The sequence below is a fragment of the Dipodomys spectabilis genome, unplaced genomic scaffold (assembly GCF_019054845.1).
Source record: "Dipodomys spectabilis isolate Male_0828 unplaced genomic scaffold, ASM1905484v1 ptg000096l, whole genome shotgun sequence".
Lineage (NCBI taxonomy): Eukaryota > Metazoa > Chordata > Mammalia > Rodentia > Heteromyidae > Dipodomys > Dipodomys spectabilis.
Window position 1 is genome coordinate 26,274,766 of NW_024870773.1, and position 27,216 is coordinate 26,301,981.

Genomic DNA, 27,216 nt, shown 5'->3' on the forward strand with positions numbered 1-27,216 from the left:
TCCTACACACTGAATTTTTAATCAGAAATAAAAATAGGGCATGGATTGTTATAGTGCAAAAATAAAATTTTAAAGAGCCTGGGGTGGTGGCTCACCTAGCTGCTTGGGAAGCTGATCCTGGGAGGACTGTAATCAGAAGCTAGCCTGGGTAAAAAGTTGGCCAGACCGGATCTCAACCAATCAAAAGCTGGTTGCAGTGGTACTTACCTGTCATCCCAGATAGAAGGAGGATAAATAGGAAAGCAGAGGTCCAGGCTAGCCCAGGGCAAAAAGCAAAATGCTATTCTAAAATCAGGAAAGTACAAAGCACTGGCAAGGGGGTGGGGTAGTTGCTGAAATGGTAGAGTGGTTGCCTATTAAATCCAAGGCTGAGCTCATACCCTAGCCAGGCAGGGAGAGAGGAGGTAGGGGAGAGAGAAGGAAGAAATATTGCCAGAAAAGAATTCTGAAAATTTCATTCACATCCCTGTTCATATACACAAAAATGTGGATTAAACATGAATATGAAATAGTTAAATAAAATGTATCTGCTATTTTATTCTAAACCTATTGCTAACAATCGTTAACTTTTAAAAAGTTAATCTAAAAGGTGCAAAGAGATCTAAAAACAATAATGAAGAAATGAACCATACAACTTGGGGGATAGGAAGTTGGGAGGGAAAAAACTGGGAGAAAATAAGAGAGTGACACTGTTCAAAAAGAAACATACTCAATACCTTACTTATCTAACTTTTAACCCCTCTTTACAACGCCTTTAGAATAAAAATTTTAAAAAAACAATGAAAATGCTCAACAGTGCTAGTTATAAAACAACAAATGTAGAAGATGCCCTTCCACTGATCTACAGACCCAGCCTCAAGTTAAAAGAAAATCACATGGGCGCCGTACCGCAGCCTGACAGTCCCTGCACCTGGACGGCTGAGTCAACAGAGTGGCAGGTTTGAGGCCAGCCTAGGCTGGGAAGCAAGATCCTGCCTAGAAACAACAACGGATGATCAGATCACCATTATTTACAACAGCAATAAGAAGAACAGCACAGTAAGAGAAATGACAAATTCTGCATGAAGAAAAGTGTGAGATGCTATCAGTGCAAAAAGGGAAGAAAATAGCAATTCTGATTGTAATAAAGCTAGATTTCCAAATTACTGCTAGAAAGATTAATCAGGGGATGGTACTTGGTAAACTGATTAACTAAATTGAGGAAAAAGGAGGAAAAGGAGAAAGCCCTATCTCAGTCTGCACCCATAATTAAATTCTATATAGTATAGATTTAAACATTAAAAAAAAGATAAAACTTCAGAATTGTTAGAAGAAAACACTGGAGATGGTTTTTCACATTGGTGTGGAAAAAAAAAAAAACCTAAGTATGAAACAGAATCCAAATCAAAGAAAAACATCACACAAAAATCACTAGATCAATTTAGTAAACACAAGAAGAGGAAAAAACAAAATACAGGAAATCAAGAAAATGGCAGGAAACATTACACATCTCTCTATAATAACCTAAATATTAATAGACTCAATTCTTCAATCAAAAGAAGATAGAAGACTGGATCAAAAATAAGGTCCATCCATTGTTTGCATTCTGCTTTGGGTTATTTTTTAATTAATTAAAGCTTCCACTGGTTATGATATATACCTTTTAATATATTACCTGTATGTCACATTTATTGAATAAATAAAATATATTAATTTCTGATCTTAGGTAAAAGAATTCAGATACAAATATTTGCACAAAATAACATACCTTTACATATAAAGAACTGTCAAGTATGCCACAAAGGCTGTCAAGCTAACTTATAAAATAACTCTATTACAAATAAAAGGAGGAGGAGGAGGAGGAGGAGGAGGAGGAAAAAAAGGAGGAAGAGGAAGAAGAAGAGGCTGAAGAGGAGGAGGAGGAGGAGGAGGAGCAGCAGCAGCACAGTTCCAAGCATAGGGTCCTTCTTTCCTCCACCATCCCACAAATAATAATGATAATAATAATAATAATACAACAATAATATTCCCCCATTCCTCATTATTCAGAATATTTTCTCTCTAAAACATTTATCCACTAATAATTATATGGCAAATTCTTAATACAGTACAAATCCTCAATAAATAGCTCAGTCTAATACTTCTTTTTGCCTTTCTTTCCAGCATTGTTCTTTCCCAGAATTACCGCAAAAAAGAAAAAAAAGAAAGCAAGAATCAGAATCCAGAAGTGACACAAGATGGACATCTTTACACAAAAGTACCAACTTCACCTTCTTCATAAGAAACACAGTGGCCAAAATTAAATGAGAAGCTGGGAAATGAACTTGTCATACACATCACATAAGACATGACCTAAGTCCTGTATCTTCCTAATATATAAAGAACTCCTACTTAACACAGGTTATCCAAGATGCTTAGGACCAAAAAGCTGTAAGAGTGGTTCAAATGGTAGAGCTCTTGCCTAGCAGACACAAGGCTAGGAGCCCAACCTCCAATATTGCCAAAAATTGAAATTAAGAAATGATTGCAGCCAAAAGAATTTCAGATTTGTGGTATTTTTTTCAGATTCCTTAATGCTTGCATTTGCATGAGATATCTTGAGGCGCAGACCCCAGTCTAAACAAGAAATTTCTTTATCTTTCATATGCATGCAACCCGAAGGTAATTTTAAAAATTCTTTACATACCTGCATTTTGGTTTTGTTTTAGTGGAGCTGGGGACTGAACTTAAGAGTCTTGCACTGGTCTTATGTCACATTCCTAGACATTTTGTTTGTATTTTCTGTTCCTTTCCTTTTTTTTTCTCTTCTCTTTCTTGTACTAGAGTTTGAACTTCAGATTTCTCATTCTGCTTTTTCATTCAAGAGTGGTACTCTACCACTGAGCCACAGTCTTGCTGGCTAACTGGAAACAAGAATCTCTTGGATATGTCTGCCTGGACTGACTTTGAACTAATTAACCTCAGATCTCAGCCTCCTGAGTAGACAGGATTACAGGTATGAGCTACTGCTGCCCAGGCCTCCTTGGCATATTTTTATCTATGAACATTCGTCATACTAACGGGTTTTCTAAGCCCCTGTGCACTCAAATGTCTTGAAAGTAATGGTAAATCACATTCAGAGTTTTTTTTTTTTCTCAGATAATATGTGTGGCTCAACTTTCTTAGTTCAAAAAGAACTGAAGTCAGGTATAGCAATGTATTTTGGTAATTTGGCTGCCTATTTTGGTGTTTGAGGGACAAGAGGTACACTGGAATCAGGAATCCTCTTCATGGGGCAGAGACCAGACAGGATAGGAGGTGTGGTATAGGCTGATGGGCAGGACCTACCAGCAGCAATGCAGGAAATACCTCAATGTTGATCCACTCCACCCTGGGTAACCATTGTTTTTCTGAGCAGAAAGCTGGACTTAGGCAAATTAGGATAAAGGGTAAATGATCAAATAAATATTCAAAATATCATCCAAAGGCTAAGATGTGTCTATTATTGGCAATAGATTAATAAACTTGAAGAAGTAATTCCTACTCTTACAAATAGATTGTTTTATCCTTAATAAGTGTGAGCTCTAGCAGCTCACACCTGCAATCCTAGCCCTCCTCTCAGGAGGCTGAGAGCTGGAGGATCCAAGGGAAGCCAGCCAGATAGGAAAACCTGGAAGAAAGCCTCCATATCCATTGGCCAGCAAAAATGCTGGACTATAGGTTGTGACAAGTGGTAGAGTACCATCCATTGGCAAGAAAGTGAAAGCCTTGAGTTCAAGCCCTAGTCCGAGCACCCAAAACAAGTTCAAAGAAGTCAATGCTCATGTATTTTTCTTCAGAAGTAGAGAAAAGGCTTAGAGTTGAACCAGAATACTATAGATATTAAGTAAACAGAAGAGTAATTTGCTCTGAGTAAGCATTACAGTACAAGTATACTTGACACGGTTTAAGACTTTCTTGAATTACTCACAAACAAACTGAAGGTTCAGTGATTTATGTGATATCTCACATATAACAAAAGTTTCAGTTCATTAGTCATTTTCTTAGACCATCAAGTACTCTGGCAGGCTTGCTTCATGTGAAAATAGCTGGCTAACAGTCAGGTGAAGGATACTTCACATCTCTCATTTTCTTAAAAGCTGCCTAACCCAGCCAGCACTGGTGGCTCATGCCTATACTCCTAAACTGCAACAGACAGAGGTCTGAGAATCAAAGTCTGAAGCCAGCCTGAGCTGTGAGACTCTTATCTCCAATTAAGCACCAAAAGTGGAGCTGAGTTTCATGTGGTAGAATGTCAGCCTGGAGCAAAAAAGCTCAGGGACAGTGTCCATGCCCAGAGTTCAAGCCCTAGGACCAGCACAAAATCAAACCCAAAAACTGACTAATCCATCCCTGGGACTTACCTTCTTCCAATAAATATGCACAAGTAGAAATCTGGCTTGGGGTCTATTACTAATCTCAATCTCAATTTTACTTGGTCACAGTCACAAAATGATGTGTAAATGTCCAATATTTAAATGTTACTCTCAATGTTTATGAACGGTTTTCATTTCTCCTATTCACTTCCACTCCTGCAGCCCTCCTCCCACTGCCTCAGGGCCCTAGCGCACCCATCTGATTGCTGCTAAGTACCAAAGTGCATCCACATAAAACCAACACATTGTAAAACCCTAAGAGGCTTCATCTTCTGAAATGATTCTACCTGCTTCCAGACACAGACAGACAGACACACTCTTCATACTATAAGCCTCTGCTTAGCATTTTTACAAAAGTAAGAACTCTCATGAGTCATAGCTCCCTGGGAGTAATTATCTCTCCTATCTCAGTATCTTCTAGTAATGCTTCTGAGAAACCCTGGGGTCTTGTTTGGAATGAAGGTACTGGGAAATGAGCACACAAGTGGGAAAATAAGACTGACTGCAACTTGTACAAGTGTGGTCTGCCACCAGATACTGTGTTTTCTGATCACTAAAACATGACAAAAGCTGGGAATGTCCAAATAGCTCTTATAATTGGGTTTACCATGCTCATGGAATCAAGGGATATGAGAATTTTGTCATTTTGAAGGTAATATGACAAATCTATGCCAAGTGTATTCTGAATAATCTAGATAAACACCTTCAGGCAGAGAATTGGCTCCTTGAGCCTCTGTGAACTGGCTCGAGGGACTGAAAAAAAGATGACACCATAATCATAACATTGAAGGTGGGAATACAAATGAATATTAGGGAGATCTTCTGATGCCAGGAAGACCTCCTGTGCATACATGTCTCTGTGCATACATTCTGTGGAAATCACACAAAAAGATAGCTGACTAGTAAAAGATGTGGAATTTCTTCAGGACAAGCACATAGGGTATAGCAAGCTTATACCCTCAAATGTAATGCTAAAAGACTACTTCCCATGTTGAGATCAGTATTCTCAGCACTGGTGAAGGTAGTGGACACACTGCTGCTGGACCTTGCTTCCTAGAAAGCATTCTAGCAGGATGCACCCACAGCTCTCAGATGACCCTGAAGCAGCCATTCTAGTTCCAGGAAATGGCTGTAGGCAAGGTACATGACCTATGTTAAAAAATGTTCCTCAAAGGGAATCCAATGGAATAAAAAGGAACTCAATGTTCACAATAGTAAAATAAGTTGTTATATTCACTCAATATACTTTAGAACTAATTCATGTTTCAAAACAACACAATGGTATGAGAAAATACTCATGTATATATAAAGAGTATTATATATACTGAGATTTATATAATACAATATACAATAATACAATGAGACTTGAGATTGAATATATGTATATATGTATGTATATATACACACTCATATGTGGAGATGAGTATTACTGCTCTCAGCATTAATTGATTAGGTTTATTGAGAGCAATTCTCCCATTAAAAACTAGAAAAACTAAAAATAGTAAAAACAAAAACAATTCGCTTACTTTGGAGCAACTGCTCATTCCAGTATCACCAACTGACTGAATCAAGAGCTAAACAGTTTCTGACAGCTTCATAGGGACAAAGGCAAAACTGTAATTCAGGCATAGAAAGAAAGGAAATCTGAGCAAAAACAAAACAAAAACAAAACCCACAGGCTTTGCATTGCTAACCTAAAGAACCCTGATTAGGTCTAACCTAGAAACAGACTGAAGCACACAGAACTGAAAACCATCTTCACATCAATCACTGATTAGAACAAGGAGATCTGAAATCAGTAGTGCATCAGAGCCATCCGAGAGCTTGTATCTGTATCTGCCTCCATCCCTGTCCAGGCCACACTTCACAGCTTGAGGGGCATAACACAACAGGCACACAGGGGAGATAACGCAGGATGCACAACTTGCTATATGGTTGTTTATAAGGGGTCCTACAGTACCACAATCCTTGGCCAGCTCTGGTCCACTCTACAAGTACCACAGATGCCAGTACTTATGCATCACTCACTTGCTTAGAGACTCTGTAAGAATAAAGCCAACAAGAACAGGTGAACATTTTAGGGGCTTTTCATGCCCTCTTCAGAATTCAGCCTAATCAGAATGAGGAGTTTTAATCTGACTTACTTCTGAGCTAATACAAACAGATCACAGTGTACAGAGAATAGAGATACACTGTGAAGAGAGCTAATGGTGTTAACAAAGAGCCCCTCTTTTTCATTATAATTTTCATTAATAGTAAATGCACGGAAGATAGCTTTTCCTCAGAAAAGTTTCCCTGATTACCCCCAAACTATCCACTACAGAAATTTCCTTAAAGTGTAATTTCTTTATGCAGAATCTTTAACTAAAAGTCAAAAGAATTTAGTTATTTTAAACCCACGTAGGTATTACTTTCATACCTTTCAGTTGAGGGGAAAACAAACAAACATATTTTTCCACTACTTGTTTTACTAACATTGCTTCCATATAATAAAAAGAGAGTAGTTCTAATTCAAAGTCTCCCTTTCAACAATGATAGATTCTACATTTTATAGCTTGCTCAAATCTTCTCACATTAATTAGGTCTATCCCAAAATGTTACCAACTTTAAAAAATTACCATTTCAAAATAACAACACAACTAATGCAAATAACCTATCTGTGTAATGATGCAAAATCACCACAGGCTCAATAAAAAGGGAGTTGTTTCACATGAGAGGACAGAGGGCTGTTTTGGAGACTGTTAACTCTGGGAACCTGACTGCTCAAGGCACAGCTACATTCTGTTTATGGTTTTAGTACAGTGTTCACAGATAGCTATGGTTCACTCTAGTACAGCAACTGACTGCTTTATATACATGATGAAACTGCTGTGGCTTCTTCCCCTAGCACTAAATCCTGCCAGCCACCTTCACTCCGAGCCTCTACAAATTGTAGCACTTCACAGAAAACTTGAGTATATTAATTTAGCTTGCCTTCTGGACCAATTTTAAGGCTTAAATTTCACTTTTCTCCTTCTCCTCCTCCTCTTACTTTACTCTGTTTTTCATATTTTGGGGGCAGAAGGAGTTCTAATATCTATGTATATATTTTCCTTGACACCAATATGAATACAATATGAGCATACTTCATGCTAAAGGAAAACTGTGTTTTAAGGCCTGATTGGTCCACATGTTATACAACACAAAACTAACAAATGTCTCTCATGCTCACTTACGTTATAGCAAAGGATAACAAAGTTATTCTTCCTTTTCTTACTCCATGGTGACTGAAAATGTGAATCAATCAATGCCACATAATTAAATAGGATGTTGCAAGTTTTCAAAGAGAGACTGAATTTTAATCTATTATTTGTTATACACTTTCTTTTCATATATATTTACAAAGCTTATACCATAGGTAGCTTAGTTTTTTTTAGAGCTTATCATTTAATTAGTACACAATCTATTTTAAAGAACTCTCAGACAAGATTTCAATGTAAATTTTATGACATAACATACTAAATTTGTTGCATATATTTTTTTTTCAGAAATCTAGTGGTAGTGAACTAGCCTAGAACACAAAGAGGCTCAAAGACAGTGCCCAGGCCCTGAGTTCAAGCCCTACAACCAACAACAACAAGAATACAAAATCTTTAAACTACATTGTAAAAACATATTTTTAATTTTTAATCTCCATTATAAAATACTCATAACAGAATCATGTACTTTTTGCAACTTATTAGATAAAAATAATTTCAAGCAAAATAACTAGGCCTATTTCTATTCTACACAAAATTCCTCTTAATCACACTTATGAAATTCTATTCACAAATAAGACTTGGCAGAGTTTATTTTGTATGGTAGTAGCAGGAATGTTTGGAAACAGCATTCAATAATATAATTTGTGTATAATTAGGATATTGTTTTCTGTTTGATAATCTGGCATAGTAAGGTTTACAGTGGAAAAGAGAAGTAGAAAGAAAGACAGTTAACTTAAATGCTGATGATTATCCCTGAATGACACAGACACTTAAAAGCAGTGTGCCATGGGGTCAGTATGCCTGAGTGAGCCTGACATATGTGTATATGGGAACAGAAAGATGACTTTGGCTATACAACAGTGTTTCTCCCTACAGCATCTACCATGACCACAAACTACCAGTGTCCCTAACTTTGCCTGAACTATCTCTCCAGCCACTACTGATCCCCTTTACCCCTTCTCTTCCTCTTTTTTTCCCCTCCTCCTCCTGCTCCTTCTCCTCCCTTCGTTGGTCCTATTGATGAAAGCCAGGTATCAAGGCCTCTACACTGACCTACACTGACAGCCCTCTAGTTTCCCTTCTTTCTCATCATACTTTTACGTCTATTATTATGCATATATTTATACAGAATCTTATTTTTAAGCACATCCTCTAAAACACGTTCAAAATGAGTATCAAGAAACTGGAACATGTCTCCACTGGGGAGGCAGACAAATGGAGGGAGGGATGGTGATGAATACAATCAACACTCAATGTACATTTGTGAAAATGGAACTGGGAAGCAATGAGGCAGGTAGAGGAAGGGGTTGATGTGTGGAGGAGAGGGACAGAGGGGTGACGATGCAGAGTGCTCACTGATGAATGTGTTAAAGTAAAAACCTCCTTGTACACTACTTGAAGATAATAGAAATAGTAAGAAGCATTGTCCCATATTTCTTGGCTTTGAACTTCACAGAAAAGGAACCATATTGTATATATTCCTTGCAATTTGGATCCTTTCTTTTGGGGAATTTCCTAAATCTATACTGCTGTGTAGAACAGGGCCATCCTCAGGTGGCATCAGAGCCGATGATGAGGACACAGGGGCATCCAGTCTACGGCTACTGAACGTCTGGATTGTTTCTAGAATCTGTTGGTGGTGTTTCAGTGATTTTAGCTTAATCTTGCCACAAATTTAACATCAGTTTTATTTTGTATAGTTAGTGATTTTTATATTACCCATATATTTATCAGCTTTTTTTATCCTGATACTGGGGTTTGAACTTTGGGCTTGAACACTTTACTTAGCTTTTTCATTCAAGACTAGCAACTCTACCACTTGACTCATGGCTCTGCTTCTGGCTTTTTGGTGGTTACCTGGAAATAAAGAGTCTCATGGACTTTTCTGCCCAGGCTGGCTTTGAACTATGATCCTCAGATCTCAGTCTCCTGAGTAGCAAGGATGACAGGTGTGAGCCACTGTGGGCCTACCTATCAATCCTTTCCATAATTACATATCAGAACTGTCCAAATCTTCTTGCCTGATATAAACCACTGAAAGTCTTATTTTCTTAGATTTGATTTGTGTTAGGAGAAATCTTACTTCAAGCTCTGTGAAATAAATAATTCAGTCTGGGATTTATATTCTCTTAAGGCTCCAAAAAGCTACCTTTCTATTATGTGAATTCCCAGGATGCAGCTCAGAGCTGAGCTGAGAGTTGAAAGACAACTCCAGCTTGAGAGCAATGTCTTTTTAAAACCTTGCCGTTCTTCCAGTAGTAGTTTTCACTATTGCATGGCTACATTTGGATCTCTCTCTAATTTGTTCTGCTCTGAGCTCCCTGGACCTGCCTGAAGATTAGTACCTCTCAGTAATTCCACAAAATCTTTAGACAACATTTCTATAAATATTGAATCTTTATATTTTACATTTGTAGTATATATATATATATGTGTTATACATGTGTATATATACGCATACATACATATACATACATGTCAGTGAACTTACATACAGAATATATTGAGCTCTACAATACTTTACTAATAATACTCAATAAAAATGGGCAAAGGATCTGAATACTTTACAAAAAAGGCATGAATAATCAATAACTTTATAAGACAATATCTTCAGTGATCAAAGTAATGAAAATGTATACCACAATGACAGGTTTCTTAAAATCTACTGGAATGACTAAAATTAGAATAGATGAAAAAAACTACTAGAAATTTTAAATTCTCATAGATGGCTGGGTAAATATAAAATAATACAATTACCCCAAATAAATCTTTGCCCTTCCAATGACATTATATATCCATTATACTGTACAGCTCAGAAATTCAATTCCTGGGTGTTTATCCAAACATACACCTACATACCTACACATACTTATTTTAAACATACCTCAGCAGGTGAACAGATTTTTTGGGGGGGGGAGGGGGGAGTTGGTTGTGGGGCCTGAACTCTGGGCCTGGGTGCTGTCCCTCAGCTCCTCAGCTCAAGGCTAGTGCTCTACCACTTGAGCCACAGTACCACTTCCGGCTTTTTCTGCTTATGTAGTACTGAGGAATCGAACCCAGGGCCTCACGCATGCAAGACAAGCACTCTACCACTGAGCCACCTTCCCAGCCCAGATTTTTTTTTTTAATTTGGTGTATTCACACAAATGAAACACTATTACTTAGCCGAAAAAAGAACAAACTTCTGGAAACTCAAAACATGCTGGTCAAGAAAAATTAATTATGAAAAAATATAAACTGAATATTCCTTATCCAAAATGCTAGGGAACACTAAATGATGTTGGAATATTTCACTGTTTGCCAATTAAGCAGTGTTAATGATAATACCTGAAATCTAAAATATTCTGCGTGCTGCCGGCACTTCAAATCTCAGCACATTTTACACTTTTGGATTAGGGAGCCCAGCCTGTCCTGCATAATTCCATCCATGCAGAGGTATAGAGTGTACAAGGCTGGTTACCACGCCAGGTAGCATAGGAGCAAATGGCTGGGGCAGGAACAGAGCACTGACCACAGAGGAGGACCAAGAAATGTCCTGAATGCTTCCTACATCTTAACTGAAATGATGGCGACACAGGGGCAATTGTTTACAGGGAAAGGAAGGAAAATGAGTTCTTCCACAAAAGGAAGCCAGTTAATAGCAGAGCTGATACTGCAATCATTTAATTCCACAAAGAACGGAAGTTTGCTGTTGGAAGGACAAAACTGGTTGCTAATGAAGACACTCCATTCATGCAGTATTTGGCAAATGGCAGATTTTGAAGACATGATGGTGGTCAAGAGTCAGTCATCAGCTTTAGGGCCTGAAAATACACCTTGACAGAAGAGACCCTTATCTCATAAAGATAACACAATGCTAAGCAGAAGATGCAGAACTGCTAATAATCCGATGACATGGAATGCTCTAGGGCTCCCAAGATCTCTCCCATAAGATTTTCATTTAAGGGTTTAGATTCAAAAAAATGTACTCAGCTTAGAGAAAAAAAAAAAAACAAGATCTTAGATTATTGCATAAAATATACCGGCAGAAGACTTAACAGGCTTAAGGGAAAATGGTAAATTTAGGCTAGCAAGATCAATAGAAAGCCCACGGATTGGGAAAAGATCTTTACTAGCCATACAACAGACAAGGGTCTCATATCTAAAATATACCTGGAACTCAAAAAATTAAATCCCCCAACAACAAATCCTCAAAGAAACAACTGCCCAATAAATAAGTGGGCTAAAGACTTAAAAGAGAAACTTCGCTGAAGAGGAAAGAAGGATGGCCAATAGACACATGAAGAAATGCTCAATCTCCCTAGCCATAAAAGAAATGCAAATCAAAACAACATTGAGATGCCACCTCACCCCAGTTAGAATGGCTAAAATCAAGAACTCTAATAACAACAGATGCTGGAGTGGATGTGGACAGAAGGGAACCTTATTGCATTGTTGGTGGGAGTGTAAACTTGTTCAACTACTTTGGAAAGTAGTATGGAGGTTCCTGAAAAGATTCCACATAGAGCTCCCCTATGACTCAGCAATCCCACTTTTGGGCATTTACCCAAATGTTCACAAACAAGACCACACTAAAGCTACCAGCACAGCTATGTTTATTGCAGCCTTATTTACCATAGCTAAGATATGGAACCAATCCAGATGCCCCTCAGTAGATGAATGGATCAAGAAAATGTGGTCTATATACACAATGGAACTCTATGCCTCCATCAGAAAGAATGACATTGCCCCATTTGTTAGGAAATGGAAAGACTTGGAAAAAATTATATTAAGTGAAGTAAGCCAGGCCCAAAGAAACATAGGTCCCATGGTTTCCCTTATTTGCAATAACTAGTATATGTCTGAGTCAAGCAGAAAAAGTCAGATAAGTTGATGTTAGGGAAGTGAACCCTAAGATATGTATTCAAATGTTTTTTTTTCTTTCATGCGATTGGTTCTAACATATTTATAAGATTATTTCTTTGTTGTTTTGTATGTCCCTCCCCCACAGTATAACCCCTGCTTTCAGTGTATTTGATGTTGTTATAATTTGTGGAGGGGAAGGGAAAAAACAAATCATTTAAATAGGGATACAGGTGGACCCATTGCAACAATGAAATGTGCAAGTCGTTATGTCGAAAACGAACTTTATAACTTTGGTGGGGGTGGGGAGGAGGGTTGGGTTGGGGGATGACTGGAGGATGGGATGGGAAGGGAAAACAAAGGAGGAGGCTACAATACTTGATAAGAAATGTACTCATTATCTTGCCCATGTAATTGTAACCCCTCTGTACAGTATTTTCACAATTAAAAAAATGGTAAATTTAGTAAAGACAATCTAGGACATATTCTTTTTTTTTTTTTTTTTGTTAGTTGTGGGGTTTGAACTCTGGGCCTGGGTACTGTCCCTCAGCTCTTCAGGTCAAGGCTAGCACATTACAACTTGAGCCATAGCACCACTTCCAGTTTTCTGGTAGTTTACTGGAGGTAAGAATCTCACAGACTTTCCTGCCCAAGCTGGCTTTGAACCTCTATCCTCAGATCTCAGCCTCCTGAGTAGCTAGGATTACAGGCATGTGTCACCAGTGCCCAGCTTAGGATATATTCTTGAAGCCTTCTTAAGAAAAAATAATTCTCAAGTAAAAATTCAAAAGCTGAAAACAATAGGAAAGGGCAATTAAGTTTGATCACATCAACATTAAAATTTTCTGTCCCAAAGGAATACTACAGAAAAAGTTAAACAGATGACTGAATGATGACTCAGCAAACACGCACATTTATAGACCATAAAAGCCAGGAAGGTGTTGCTGTCTGGAACAAGAATGGCTCCTGCAAATCAGTAGAAAAAGATGACAACCCCAGCATGAAATGAACGGCAGAAAATGCCAGCCACCCACAGAAAAGGAAGCCTGAGAGCCGCGTAAGCTCTGCCTAAATTCACCAACAAGCACAGAAACGGAAACTCCAACACTAATCTGAGCAGCACCATTTGGGAAGTGAGCGAAGCTGAGGACATGTAGCTGTGGGGGAGGAGGACCCCCGGGAGGCCAACATAGCCCCTCTTCAGCTATTCAGAGGGTGTGTGTGTGTGTGTGTGTGTGTGTGTGTGTGTGTGTGTGTGTGTGTGTGTGTGTGTGTGTGTGTGTGTGTGTGTGTGTCAGAGGGGTGTGTGTGTGTGTGTCAGAGGGGTGTGTGTGTGTGTGTGTGTGTGTGTGTGTGTCAGAGGGGTGTGTGTGTGTGTGTCAGAGGGGTGTGTGTGTGTGTGTGTGTGTGTGTGTGTGTGTGTGTGTGTGTGTGTGTGTTACAAACCCAGGAAGTTCTCAGGCTCCTCAAAAAGGAGACCCTATTATTTGTAAAGAGTTGTACACTGTAGGTATTGACTATGATGCAAGGACATAAGAAACAGTGAAAAAACAACCAAGTTATCCTAATATACAATAGCACTGGGATGACTTGAAAACGCAGAGGATAATACCAATCTATTGGGTTAGAGGGTTACAGTAAGAGCTAAGCAAGGTAATAATGAACAAGAGAAAAAGGCTTGTAAGAATGAAATAATTTGATCAGATGATGCCTGGCACCACTGGTAGGAACAGAGACTGGCATGGGAAGGGCAGGGAGGCTCAGGCCACACTCAAGATGGCTATTCAATATGGCGGAAGAGGGGAAAAGGGATGTCTTACCTTAACCATCTGTACATTTAAAGAAGAATGGCTATTCTCTTTTACATACAGGGTAACAATCTCAACCCTGGCCTCAAAGGTCCTCCCACGCTGGCCTTTGCCTTTCCATCCACATTCCCTTCAAATCCTAGTCCTTTACCTCATTTGTTCAAGACTGCTTCCACACACAAGACCTTCCAAACGCTCTGTGACTCATCTCCTCACATCACATCTAGAATGTATGAGGTAATACATTCTAATCGCCAGGACGGAACCATACTTTCATATAGGCCTCACATTATTTTCTCACTGCCATTTTATTCCCTTGTGGTTCTTTAGTGGTGTGGCAGCTTATGCTTATAATCCAGCTACGTGGCCGGGGAAAGATCAGGAGGACTGAGGCTCAAGGCAAGGGTGGAAAAAAAGTTAATGATACTTCCATTTCAGCAAACAAGGTGGGCAAGGTAGCACTGCTAAGTGAGAGAGGCCAAGGCCGGAGCATATGGTCCACAGACAACCCAAGCAAAAACTGCAAAGCGTTATTTTGAAAAATAATGGAAGCAAAAGACTGGGGAGCCTGGAGGTGTGGCTCAAGTGGTAGAGTAACAGCCCAGCAAGCACAAGGCTCTGAGTTTAAATCCCAGCACCACGAAAAAGAAGCTTACTTACAGCTTTGTGTCTTGTCTATATAATTGCTTCACATAAGAGTGTCCAATATAGGAATAAAATTTAGGTCAAGATCCATGCAGTAAGAATCTGCCATTGGAGAAAACCCCTTGAGGATGATGTTTATTCAGGTCCACTAGCTTCCAGGTTGCTACAACGTAAACTAAAGTAGAAATGGTAACAGTCCTGTGCCATACTTCCAGTCCTCAGGATATATAAGAACAAATCAATATGACTGAAGTGAAAAGACACCAACTCTCTGAAGACTCATTCCTTCCTTGGGATTTTATGAGCAGTGTAATAACAGCAGCTGGTAGTCTTTAAAACTAATTGTATTTCTGCAAACATTACTTAGGCAATGGCTATTCTCCTCCTGTGCAGTGATTCTGAATAGAAATTGACAGAGAAACATAGCAAAATTTCACTTAAGTAAACAGTTCCTGTACATTGGGCTTCATAAAGTTAAATTCTAATTAGTAAATAAAGAAATGTATGCCTAGTGGCAACGTGAAAGGCAACCTACACATTAAGAGAACTTACAGTTTGGATTTATGTATGTCTGTAGCAACAGGAAGAACTCCAGGAGAACTCAGAAATTTCAATGCCAAACATGTCACAAGAGGTCAGAGGTCACATTTTCTAACTGGGATTTGACCCTAAAGTAAGCAATACATGTAATTAATTCATGCCCTAATCTAAAATATTAAGTTGAACGGGACTAGCCTACCAATCCAATGTTAGTCTAGCCATATTAGTCTTAGTTCAATCACCCCGAGGAACACAAAACCAAACAAGAAAGAAGCCCGAAATAACTATTTCTATTGCTCCCTCTCATCAGTATAAGGTGAATTTACCTCCACCAAATGTTCTAGCCAATAATGCCTATAGAGAAGAGCATAAAATCCTCATTGCTAACAACTACTTAGAATAATTATGAGCCTAACATCAAGCTATAAACATCCCAAGTAGATACTAATAATATGTCTGCATTAAGGTAGAAAATAGTGATATAACATTTTTATTGGAATATTAAAATATAGATGGTATTTAAAGAAATACCATGATAGTGAGTTTCCTTCTATCATATCAGGACTGAAAGCTTAAACATCATTTCTGTTTCTGATTTTGTTATGTTGAGTCTTCATTCTTTGCTTTTTGATTTAAAATAAGAACACTATGGGCTAACACTTTAAGCATACAGATTGTATAAGTACTTACTTAATACAGATGATCACTAACCAAACATTTCAAAGCTTTATTATGACATCTGTCTAAATAAAAACTGATGACCTCACACATGCCACTATAATTCATCATTTGGAGATAATCAAATGGAAAAGAAAAGCTATTCCACTGCTTATCTTTACAGAATACTTTACACTGACTACTGTACATTCGTTGTTATGATAAAATGACTCATTTGTTTCAAATTCATGATAATGGTTAAACATCACAAAACAGCCTTCCATTTTTAAGAATGTAAAATGGTTTAATTAACAGGTGAAATTTATTTGGACCTGCTTAGTTCCCAAATGAGATCATCCTTGGAATTTTATAGTATCAAATTAAATTCATAAATAGGAGTTTTAAATCTGAGGGACAGTACCACAGTACCACAGCTGCTCACACCTGTAATCTTAACTACTCAGCAAGCTAAGATGGGAGACTTCTGCGTCATCAGTGCAGGCCGAACCCCCAAAAGTAGTTAAAATAACAGAATTTGTTTAAAAAAAAAAGTTTATCTTACAACTTGCTAAAGAAGTCTCTCTGAGATATATGTTTAAGCTGTTTGAACTATTTAGTAGTAATTCCCTAACTTGCAATACAGTTCTAAGATCTAATACTAACAGTTAAAGAAGAAAAAAAAGATGATTAAAAGGTGGTAAAGAACTCGGAGAGTTTCCTGGGAGCTCTCCTGATAACCCTCACGGGTGGCTGCTGCAACGAGCTCTGAAAGTTACATGACATCGTAATTAAGCACAAGAGCCAGGTGTGCGGGTGCCCACCTGTGATTCCCAGTGCTGGGGTCCCCAAGGGGATGTCCAGCTCCAGGTGGCCTGGGGTACCCGGCTCCATGTGGAACACTGGCCTAGCACACTCAAGACCCTGCGTTTGATCCCTGGCACAACCCACACCTCCCATACCCCCAAAAAACATGAGGTGAACAAACTTAAGACATAGACAAACTGTTCTACTTTGCTACAGGAACTATTATCATCATCATCATAATTAATATTACCCTACGGGACTAACTAATTGTGAGGATCTGGGGCTTAATTACTTTATATTGCTATACAGCTTCTTACGGAGGCCTTTCTAAACCTGCACCACACTGGCTGTCACCGGAAGGATCCGAGCAGCAGGAAAGAGTTCCTGTAGATCCTGACATGTCCAGGAGTGTACCCAAAATGAAAAATAGTCGTGCTTCTTGAATCTACTGAGGGGATACTTTTCAAAAATGGTTTATAGCTCTGTTTTTGTACCTTAGGAACCATCCAGCATCTTTAGCAACCCATTGTTCTGTTTTAAGAAAAATCACAAGATTATTGTGAACTAGGAAGATGCAAAGAAGGTAACACGGTTAAACCTCAAAAGCAAAGCAGAGCACCCTTGCACAACACATACAGCTAAACCAAACAACAGGAGTCCTGTGAGCAGGTGAGGACAGCGCTGAGTGTGGGAGCCAGAGCACCCCAGGCCTGAGGACGGCCAGCAGAGCCTCGCTGGAAGGCAGGGGGGGACAAGCTCAGGGGAAGATGACCCCCAAGGCTCCACAGATACACAGGATAGCCTTACAATAGCCAGGGGACAACGTGCTTGTGAATGCTCAAAATCACACAGACAAAGCTCCATTCCAGGACAAAGACCCATGTTGTAGCAACACGCTAGGAATAAGACTGCAACACTATGCAATCGTTATAAAACTTTCAGAATGAGAAAGGGCAGTTACAGAAAAAATAGGGAGAGAACCCCCTTTTCCCCAGGAAATCTCAGAAAACATGTGAACATATTTTTGGAAATTTATAAGAATGGCATAAAAAATAACAACTGTTTCCCCAATACTAGTTCAGGAAAACTGATCTCACATCACCATGACCACTGTGGCTGGAGAAGCAGAGCAGCATACACATAACAAGGTATGCAGAGAAAAGAGAGAGAGAGAGACAGACAGACAGACAGACAGACAGAGACAGAGACAGAGACAGAAAGGCAGACACCTACTAGTTCAACACAGGAGGAAACAGAAGACAATGATAAAAGATGTGGAAGATGTGGATTAGAATTAGAGAAAAATCTCAGAAATGAGGTAAACATTTAAAGTAAATAAAGATAGTCCTTCAGAAATCAAGTCCTAGATTCCATCCTCGTACTAAAAAAAGAAAAAACAAAACAGATATGAAGTACACAAGAATGAACCCACACAGCAGATGATGCCATAGAGTAACACACTGTAAAGAAGGGCAATGTTAAATTTTTTTTAAAGGGAGAAATAAAAAGAGGATGAAAAGAACTCAATAGAAAATGATACACAAAAAAGGCAGAAAATAAAACCCAGAATACTGAGATGCCAGAATAATAGTTTGTATACAGAATAAAGCAATAACACAAGCAATACATCAGATATGAGCTGAAATACAGTAAATGATTTTAAGTACATGAACTCCAAATGACACTTTAAAAATTACCCAGTTATCAACAGAAGGTGCTATCTGGATAAAGCAAGGAATACTATATGAATTGTGCATAGGTACACAAGTAGCAGAGCATTACCTTGCAAACATATTCCAGTACAAAAATCAAAGACAAAACCAATTATTACCATTTTCAAGCTTCCATGAATTACTAGATCAACAGCTACAAGTGTTACAGAATAAGAAACACTCAACAGTGAGTGTTCGCTGACAGCAAACGGCACCACCTACAAAACCATCCAGCCCTCATCCAGCCTCCAGATGCAGCTGCCGAGCCCCATGAAACACAGAGGACTGAGCCACAGGCCAAACCAGACCACAGCTGTGCGATTTGCAGAAGCTAGACCCAGGGAAGACACAGAACGAATGACCTGATTTCTTCACTAGCTCCCAGAGAAAAAACAACAAAGATGGATAGGAAAGCTGGAGATTTTTTTTTTTTTTAAACTAAAAGCAGAGCTAGAACAAACCATGACACAGAAATAATTAGCCAGTTGAGGATGTACCAGGTTAAAGAGTCAGTTACCTCAAAGAATGTAACGGATACCTGAAACTAGCCTTTATCTTTTTAAAAAAAATATATAGAACCAAAATAAAGGACAAAACAACTACATATGCATTCTTGTCTAACTCTACTAAAGTTGGTGGTGACTTAAGATGTGTTTAAAGTTTAAAAGATACCTCTATGTTCAGACCTGAACAAGTAACCAAAATAAACGGATGGGAAATAAATCTCAAGTTTTCAAAATGTTTACCTTTGGAGAGTGCAGAGAAGAACCTCTAGGCTGTAGAGTAAAAGCTGTGATTTGTATTAACAGATGAGAGCCATTTCCTACCTGACCTTAGACAAGGGTGACACGCAAGGGGAGGGCATAGCCAAGGAGCAAAGGTGCTGGTAGGAAATTCCCTGGACAGTTCCTTCCTGGAGGTGCTGGTCCAGCAGGGTACAATGAGGTTCATGCTATAAAGGAAGTATAGAATACTCTACTGGGAGCCACAGAGGAAAGGAATATAGATGAGCAGAAGTAATGCTGGAAAGCACTCTTGAACACTTAACTGGTTTGTTTTGTTGGCTCTGTTTTCTGTCCATTTATGTATATGTACCTTTCTCCTTCTCTACCAGTCCCTCTGTCTCTCTCCTTCCATTCTTCTTTCCCCCTCTGCCTTCCTCTCTTCCTTCCATCTTCCAATACGACTAATGAAACTATATCATTTGGTATGTCAATGAACGTATTCTGGTTTAATCAAGAACAGTGGATTTAAGACGAAGGAAGCTGTGCCGTGGCTATTATTAAAGAAGACAAAGCAATGAGACCCCTAACAGAACATGAGAAGACACAAGTAATCCTGTATAAGAAAATGAATTACAGAAGGGGAGGTTCATAATCTCTGCATCTCTAGTTCACATGTCAAAGCGTGTTTACACACACAAGTGTGATGATGCTCCAACAGACCCATAACACCCATAACTAGGGAGGCACACAGGGTATCACAAGGTAACTGCCACTTTCATACTGGAGATTCTGATAGCATCTTAGAGAACAGCCTAACGCTACTAGTGAAAGAGTCCACAGATTAGAAAGAAGTCTCAGAAAACAAAACATCGAACATCAACGACTGACTTTAACTTAAAAATTAACCAAAGAACACTATGGTATTGCCACATTAATATTCTCCTGTATCTGTATATTTTTAAAAATATGTTGTTAAAAAATCTCAACCATAAGAAAATACTTAATCCTTTATTCTGTGCAATTTTTTATTCCTTTATTACTGGGGATCAAACCAAAGGCCTGCTACATTCTTACCACTACTAAGGAGCTAGTCCTCTACATTTTTCATGTCAACATTACCTTCTAGAATTTATTCTGCACGGAGTTACCAAGCCCCACATCACTTGCTTTATTTAAAAACATAATTACGGAAACAAACTATTTCCTTTATTTTTACTTTCCACATAGTGCTGTATTGTTTCCTCTGGTCTACTAGCCTACAGGAGCCGGAGCTGTCCTCAGGGACCAGGGCAAAATGTCGCCTCACCCACCCTGCCTCCTGCCAACTCCTTCCTCACACAGCCAAATCCAGGGAAGAGAAAAAATACATGGAACTTAATTTGGTTACTTACTAATAAAGCCCCAAAACACTGTTATGTAAGTGAAGTTTCATAATTCTCTGCTTTCCATTTTTATATACAATATCCAAAGAACCTGGGAAAGGGTAAGCATACTTCTATCTAAATTAAATTACCACCTCCACACCCAGATCATCTAAACATTTATAATACATACACCTAATTTTATACTTTTAATGATACAGATAGCGTAAAGCAAAATCAAACTAATAATTGAAGACCCCTGCATCAATATTTATCAGTAGCTTAGGTCTGATTTTCTATACCAAATTTTGGTCTACCATTAGAAACCAGAAAGAACACACTTCATTTTTGAAAACTATTCATGACACATAATTTCTAAAATTAAGAATGACCTCACTAAAAATTCTGTTAGTGGGCAAAAGGCCACTAAGCTATTGTTGACTCTACACATCAAGAGCATCCTGTATGAGTACAACACTTTTGACTGCTTTTAGACAGCTTCACCACACAGCACAAACGTAAGTGATTAACTAAATACCTTTTCTTCAAAAAAGACGAAGTTTCCGAGTGTTATAAAACATGTATAACTAAAACCTAGTACAAGTAGAACATACACGTTTTATTCATCTAAACTTGATATATAAGCTATATACAAGCTGTACATTTTTTGGTTTAGCTAACAACTGGGTACTTCTACAAGGCAGAAAGGGACTTCAGTCCCCTGTAATGTGTCAAATGGCACAGCTGATAAGGCAAAGTCCTATATGAAAGTTTGTGGGGAAATGTTTGTTTAGATTTACTTACTTTGTAATACGGTCAATGTTGGCAATTTGCTTCTGATTCCTTATAATCTCAATGGCTGCCCAAAGATGCTGGATAGCTTTTGTATCCGCCTGTCGTCTTTTTGTTAAACGTGCCATGACCTGTTTACTTCTTTAGCTGTAGTGATATACAAAAACATAAGGTAAAAATATAAATGGATTACAAAATGAATGATCAACACAAGCCATATGTTCAGCACCCCTGACTACAGATGGTAAGTACTAATGCAGGACACATTCAGTGCCCCTGACTAAGGATAGTAAGTATGTAGCACAGCCGATTCCGAGTCCACATCCACACACCACCATGTTTTTATTTCATAGAAATTACCATTCACTTCATCATTTCATAGACGATTACATTCTAAAACCCAATAATATCCTAAACTTAATGCTTAATTCTTAAAACTTTAAAAAATGTTACTTTCCTAAATTCATTTAAAAGATAATTGGTCAGAACAAAGGAAGGTGGGCTCTGGTGGCTCACTCATGTAATCCTAGCTACTCAGGAGAATGAGATCTGAGGATCATGGGCAGGAAAGTCTGTGAGACTTTTATCTCCAATTAACCATCAGAAAACTCAAAGCAGAGCTGTGGCTCAAAGTGGAAGAGTGCTGGTCTTGAGCAAAAGAGCTCAGGGATAGTGCCTAGATCCTGAGTTCAAGCCCCAGGACCAACAACATAAATTAATTAAAACAAAACAAAGAAAATAATTGACAGGCCAATAGGCTAATAACAAATGCAGAAGTAAAATATGACAGAATTATATTACAGTAAATTTCTTATATTTTGTGAGAGGTGGTGTTAATACAAGTGGGACAATGGTAAATTAAGGATGCATATTGCAATTGTTAGACCAAACACTAGGAATAATACAAGGTTATAGGCAACATACAATTCAACTTGTAAACTATTCTTTCAAAAAATGCCATATAAACTTATTTTTCACAGTTATGTAAAGAATGACAGCAAAGCTAACAGTCCAAAATAATATTAAGCATACTAAATAGCAAGTACCAGAGAGGAGGGACACCGGTTTAACAAAAGCCCAAATATAACACCACATGTGCATGCACGCGCATGTGTACACACAGAGAAATGCAACCAGGTAAATTATGAAGTTTGTAGCATTTTGTAAGTTTCAAAATGAACTCCACCTAATAAAACAAGATCTCTTTACACTACAACCAGTTAAGATTCTCCTTTCTTTGGAAGACAAATGCATTCATCCCTAGATTTCACTTATACCTGTTATATACCAGCCACTTTTCTAAGCTCTTGAGGTACAGATACAAACAGACAGAAAAGCCTTCTCTCATCTACTAAATATCATTAATAATGTGCTAGACGCAAGAAATGAATAGCAATTGGCTATTAATCAATACACAGGAAAATCTTAGAAAACAATCTTAGATGTTAACTATAGACACTGATGATTCAAGGCCATCATTAACAAGGTCAAACTTTCAATCCATTCTTACCAGAACGTATTTATATTGCTAGTGAAGTGTATTACTTACCATTCCTAAGCATGCCTACACCTCAGGCCTTTGCTTAAGGGAAGGGATATCTCCCTGACACACTCTATCTGCCCCTTTACTGTGTTCCCAGTGCTTTCTGGAGCTCACTCAGGTGAAATCTTCCCTGAGCAACTTTGCTCCTGGAATCTAAATCAAACTCAATTGTCTTTCGGGTGTTAATAGGAGTTTATGCATTTTTTTTTCAAACCTGCCCTTTGTGTGATTGATTATAAACTCCTCAAAGTCCCTAATTCATCTAAAACATCTCATTTACTTTTACAGAAATTCCTCAAATGAAACCCTGAATTCAACTATGGACATCTCATTTATTATCAACATTTAATGTTTTTCAAGGTGCTTAGCATACTTTCGAACATGCTAAATAAAACTTCTATATGAAATTAGTAAGTTACATAAATTACATATTATATAAGTAACAAAACCCCAGAGTAGGGCTTCACTTATGTTTTATCAAAAACTGAGACATCAAAAAGAAAAGATGATAAGATCTGTAGAAATCATTAACCATCTTCAACCTTTCTCTGTTCCAGTGCATTGGAGGGATATAGCCAACGCTCCATAACTAGCTCCTTAGTGGTTCTCAAGCAGCCAGTAGTTTAAAATATATCAGTGAAAACTTTTAACAATTCCAAGTAACTTCAATAAGGCTCCAGGTGATACTGATATTTCCTGTCCCTAGATACCCAGGTAACCGTAGTTCTTACGTTTATACAGGGGCTCCTGTTTCCTATCATACCACCTACGCACAAACAGGAGAAAGTTAGAGACATTTTTAAATAAGCAAAATTAATGTGTTGCTTGATCGGTGTGGTGGGGGAGAGACGAGGGAGGGTGGATCTATAAACTGTTTTGATCTAATGTGAAGAACAGGAAAACAGATGGAGAACACAGGAGTGGGCACTGTATCAGCATATTTTGATTTTTTCTGCTGGTACTTTTTATTATGGTACATATTAGATTTGCACCAATATCATATAAAAACTTTAAATAAATCTTTTTTAAAAAATCCTTTTTGCAGTACTGAGGTTTGAACTCGGGGCCTTGCACTTGCAAGGTGGCCACTAGATCACTTGAGCCAAGCCTTCAGGTCTTCCAGCTCTGGTTTTCTGATAGGGTCTTGCCTGTTGCCAGGTCTGGCTGTACCTCAACCCTCCTATTTACACTTCTCTCCATATCTGGGGTGGCAGGTACACACCAACAGTTTTTTTGGTTGAGATAGGATTTCACAAATTTCTTTTTCACAGGCTGGCCTTGAACTGTAATCCTCCCCCATTTCCACCTCTTGGGTAGTTAGGATCACAGGTATAACCACTGGTGCCTGCCTCTTTGAATCCTATTGGTTTAGTGTATATTTCATTGTAATCTAGATAAGCATGAAACTTTCCACAAAAGTCCATATCACTGTTGTGTAAGGATTTCGAGCTCTTAGAGGACATGGTCACATGTATTTGCTACAGATAGCAAGCGCCGCTTGGAGTATACAGCTCCCATTTCCCGCACGGGGAGCAAGCAAAGTTTCCCTCTTCCCGTTCCCCTGACTTGAACTCTGTCACACCAACACACATCCTTTTACATTTACGAGAAATTTCTAAACCTCTTTCTGATTGTGTGTATAAACTTAAATAAGAGGGTGTGTACCTATATAAACATCTTGATGTATTAATGTTACTCATAAAGTGCTTTAATCTTTGCCTTTTACCACTTAACACATTAAATGACACTAACATCTAGACATCTTTATAGTTCTTTTTAAGTATTTTCACTCAGATCAGAAAAAAATCATTTTGTATTTTCTCAAGTTTTTTGTAATTTATTTTTAAATACGGACTTTGTAATCCAGCTGGAATTAATTTTAATTATTAATATTAATATACTAATTACTGTAGGGCATGCTCCTGCCTCGGTCTCCTGGGTACTGGGTTTTTTGGATGAGTGTCACCACACCTAGCCACATTAAGCATAAAACACAGAGCCCTCCTATCCTGCAGACCTCACACAGACACAAGCTCCATCACTAGCAACAAGTCCCAGGGCAATGGAAACTTGTCAGAACCAATGAACCCTCAGTGACAATCCCAGGCCCACGGCTTTCCTTCAGAGCATTAAACATTCTATGGGTCTCATGCATGTAAAATGACAAGTAGGCACACAGCATAATTTCACTGCCTTCAAAATCATCCGTGCGCCACCTATGCTCAGCCCCCATCGACTGTGGTGACTGCTCATCCTTTTGCTGTCTCCACTGTTCTGCCTTTCCCAGAATGACATGTAATTGGAACCACACAGCTTTCTTATATTGACTTTCCCTTTGCAATATGCACCTGACCTGCCTCCAAGTCTTTTCATGGGCTTTGATAGCTTTTTTATTATCACTAAGTAATATTCTGTTGGCTGGACTTAACAGTTTATTGATCCACTTGCCTCCTGAAGGCCACCTTCGTTGCATAAAAATTTTAGCAACAATAAACAGAGCTGCATACAGAAGTTTGGGTATGCACATTGTCTTTTCAAGCCACTTGAGATAAATACTGAAGAGCATGCTTGACAGAATGGATAAGCCATCTTCCAAAATGACCCCGCCAGTCTGCATTTCCATCAACCACAAACAAGCGTCCTGCTTCTCCTCGTCTTTTCTAGCATTTGGTGCTGGATTTGAGTCTGGCGAGAGGCATGTACTCAGAGTGGGCTCCCGATACCGTGATTTCAATTCTCTCATCACACATGTCGAACAGGTTTTCATTTGTCATCTCCATTTCTACTTCAGTAGACATAGTTTTGCCCATTTTTTTATTGTGAAAATACAGTACAGAGGGGTTACAATCACATGAGCAAGGTAATGAGTACATTTCTTATCAAGCATTGCTGCATCCTCCTGTTTCCCCTTCCCTTCTCCCCACCAACACCCCCCCACCAAAGTTGTAAAGTTCATTTTTCGACATAATGTCTTGTACATCTCATTGTTGCAATGGGTCTACCTATATCCCTATTAAAGCAATTTTTTTTCCCTTCCCCTCCACAAATTATACCAACAGCAAATACAGTGAAAACAGGGGTTATACCATGGGGGAGGAACATACAAAGCAATCATACAAAGAAATCATCTTATAAATATGTTAGAAACAATCGCAAGAAATAAAAAACATTTGTGTCCTTATCTTGGGGTTCATTTTACTTAACATCATCTTATCTGACCTTTTCTGCTTGTCTCAGACATATACTAGATATTGCAAATAAGGGAAACCATGGGACCTATGTTTCTTTGGGCCTGGCTTACTTCATTTAATATATTTTTTTCCAAGTCTTTCCATTTCCTAACAAATGGGGCAATGTCATTCTTTCTGATGGAGGCATAGAATTCCATTGTGTATATAGACCACATTTTCTTGATCCATTCATCTACTGAGGGGCATCTGGGTTGGTTCCATATCTTAGCTATGGTAAATAAGGCTGCAATAAACATAGTCGTGCTGGTAGCTTTAGTGTGGTCTTGTTTGTGAACATTTGGGTAAATGCCCAAAAGTGGGATTGCTGAGTCATAGGGGAGCTCTATGTGGAGTCCTTTGAGGAACCTCCATACTACTTTCCAAAGTAGTTGAACAAGTTTACACTCCCACCAACAATGCAGTACGGTTCCCTTCTGTCCACATCCTCTCCAGCATCTGTTGTTATTAGAGTTCTTGATTCTAGCCATTCTAACTGGGGTGAGGTAGTATCTCAATGTTGTTTTGATTTGCATTTCTTTTATGGCTAGGGAGGTTGAACATTTCTTCATGTGTCTATTGGCCATCCTTTCCTCTTCAGAGAAGTTTCTCTTTTAAGTCTTTAGCCCACTTATTTATTGGGCAGTTGTTTCTTTGAGGATTTGTTGTTGGGGGATTTAATTTTTTGAGTTCCAGGTATATTTTAGATATGAGACCCTTGTCCATTGTATGGCTAGTGAAGATCTTCTCCCAATCTGTGGGTTATTGATCTTGCTAGCTATGTTCTTTGCCATGCAGAAGCTCTGCAATTTCAGTTTTGCCCATTTTTAACCAACTTTTCTTATGGTTCAGTTTTAGGTATCCTTTGCATAGTTTGGTTAAAAGTCCTTTATCAGATGCATCTCACAAAGATCCTCTCCCAAGCCATGCCTTATTCTTCTCATTCTC

The 27,216-nt window shown here is 38.5% G+C and overlaps 1 protein-coding gene across 8 annotated transcripts in view; it reads right to left on the reverse strand.

Moving 5' to 3' along the window:
• Zmynd11 (zinc finger MYND-type containing 11) overlaps nucleotides 1–27,216 on the reverse strand; it is a 96,727-nt gene that overhangs the window by 50,073 nt on the left and 19,438 nt on the right. For 6 of the 8 annotated variants that reach the window (XM_042686103.1, XM_042686106.1, XM_042686105.1 and 3 more), the window contains exon 2: nucleotides 21,511–21,645. In XM_042686103.1, the coding sequence (XP_042542037.1) occupies nucleotides 21,511–21,626 (116 nt within the window). In that variant the 5' untranslated portion in view covers nucleotides 21,627–21,645. Of the gene's footprint in view, nucleotides 1–15,459; nucleotides 15,576–21,510; nucleotides 21,646–26,756; nucleotides 26,761–27,216 lie in introns of those variants that run through there. The other 2 variants (XM_042686104.1, XM_042686108.1) reach the window with 2 other exon arrangements.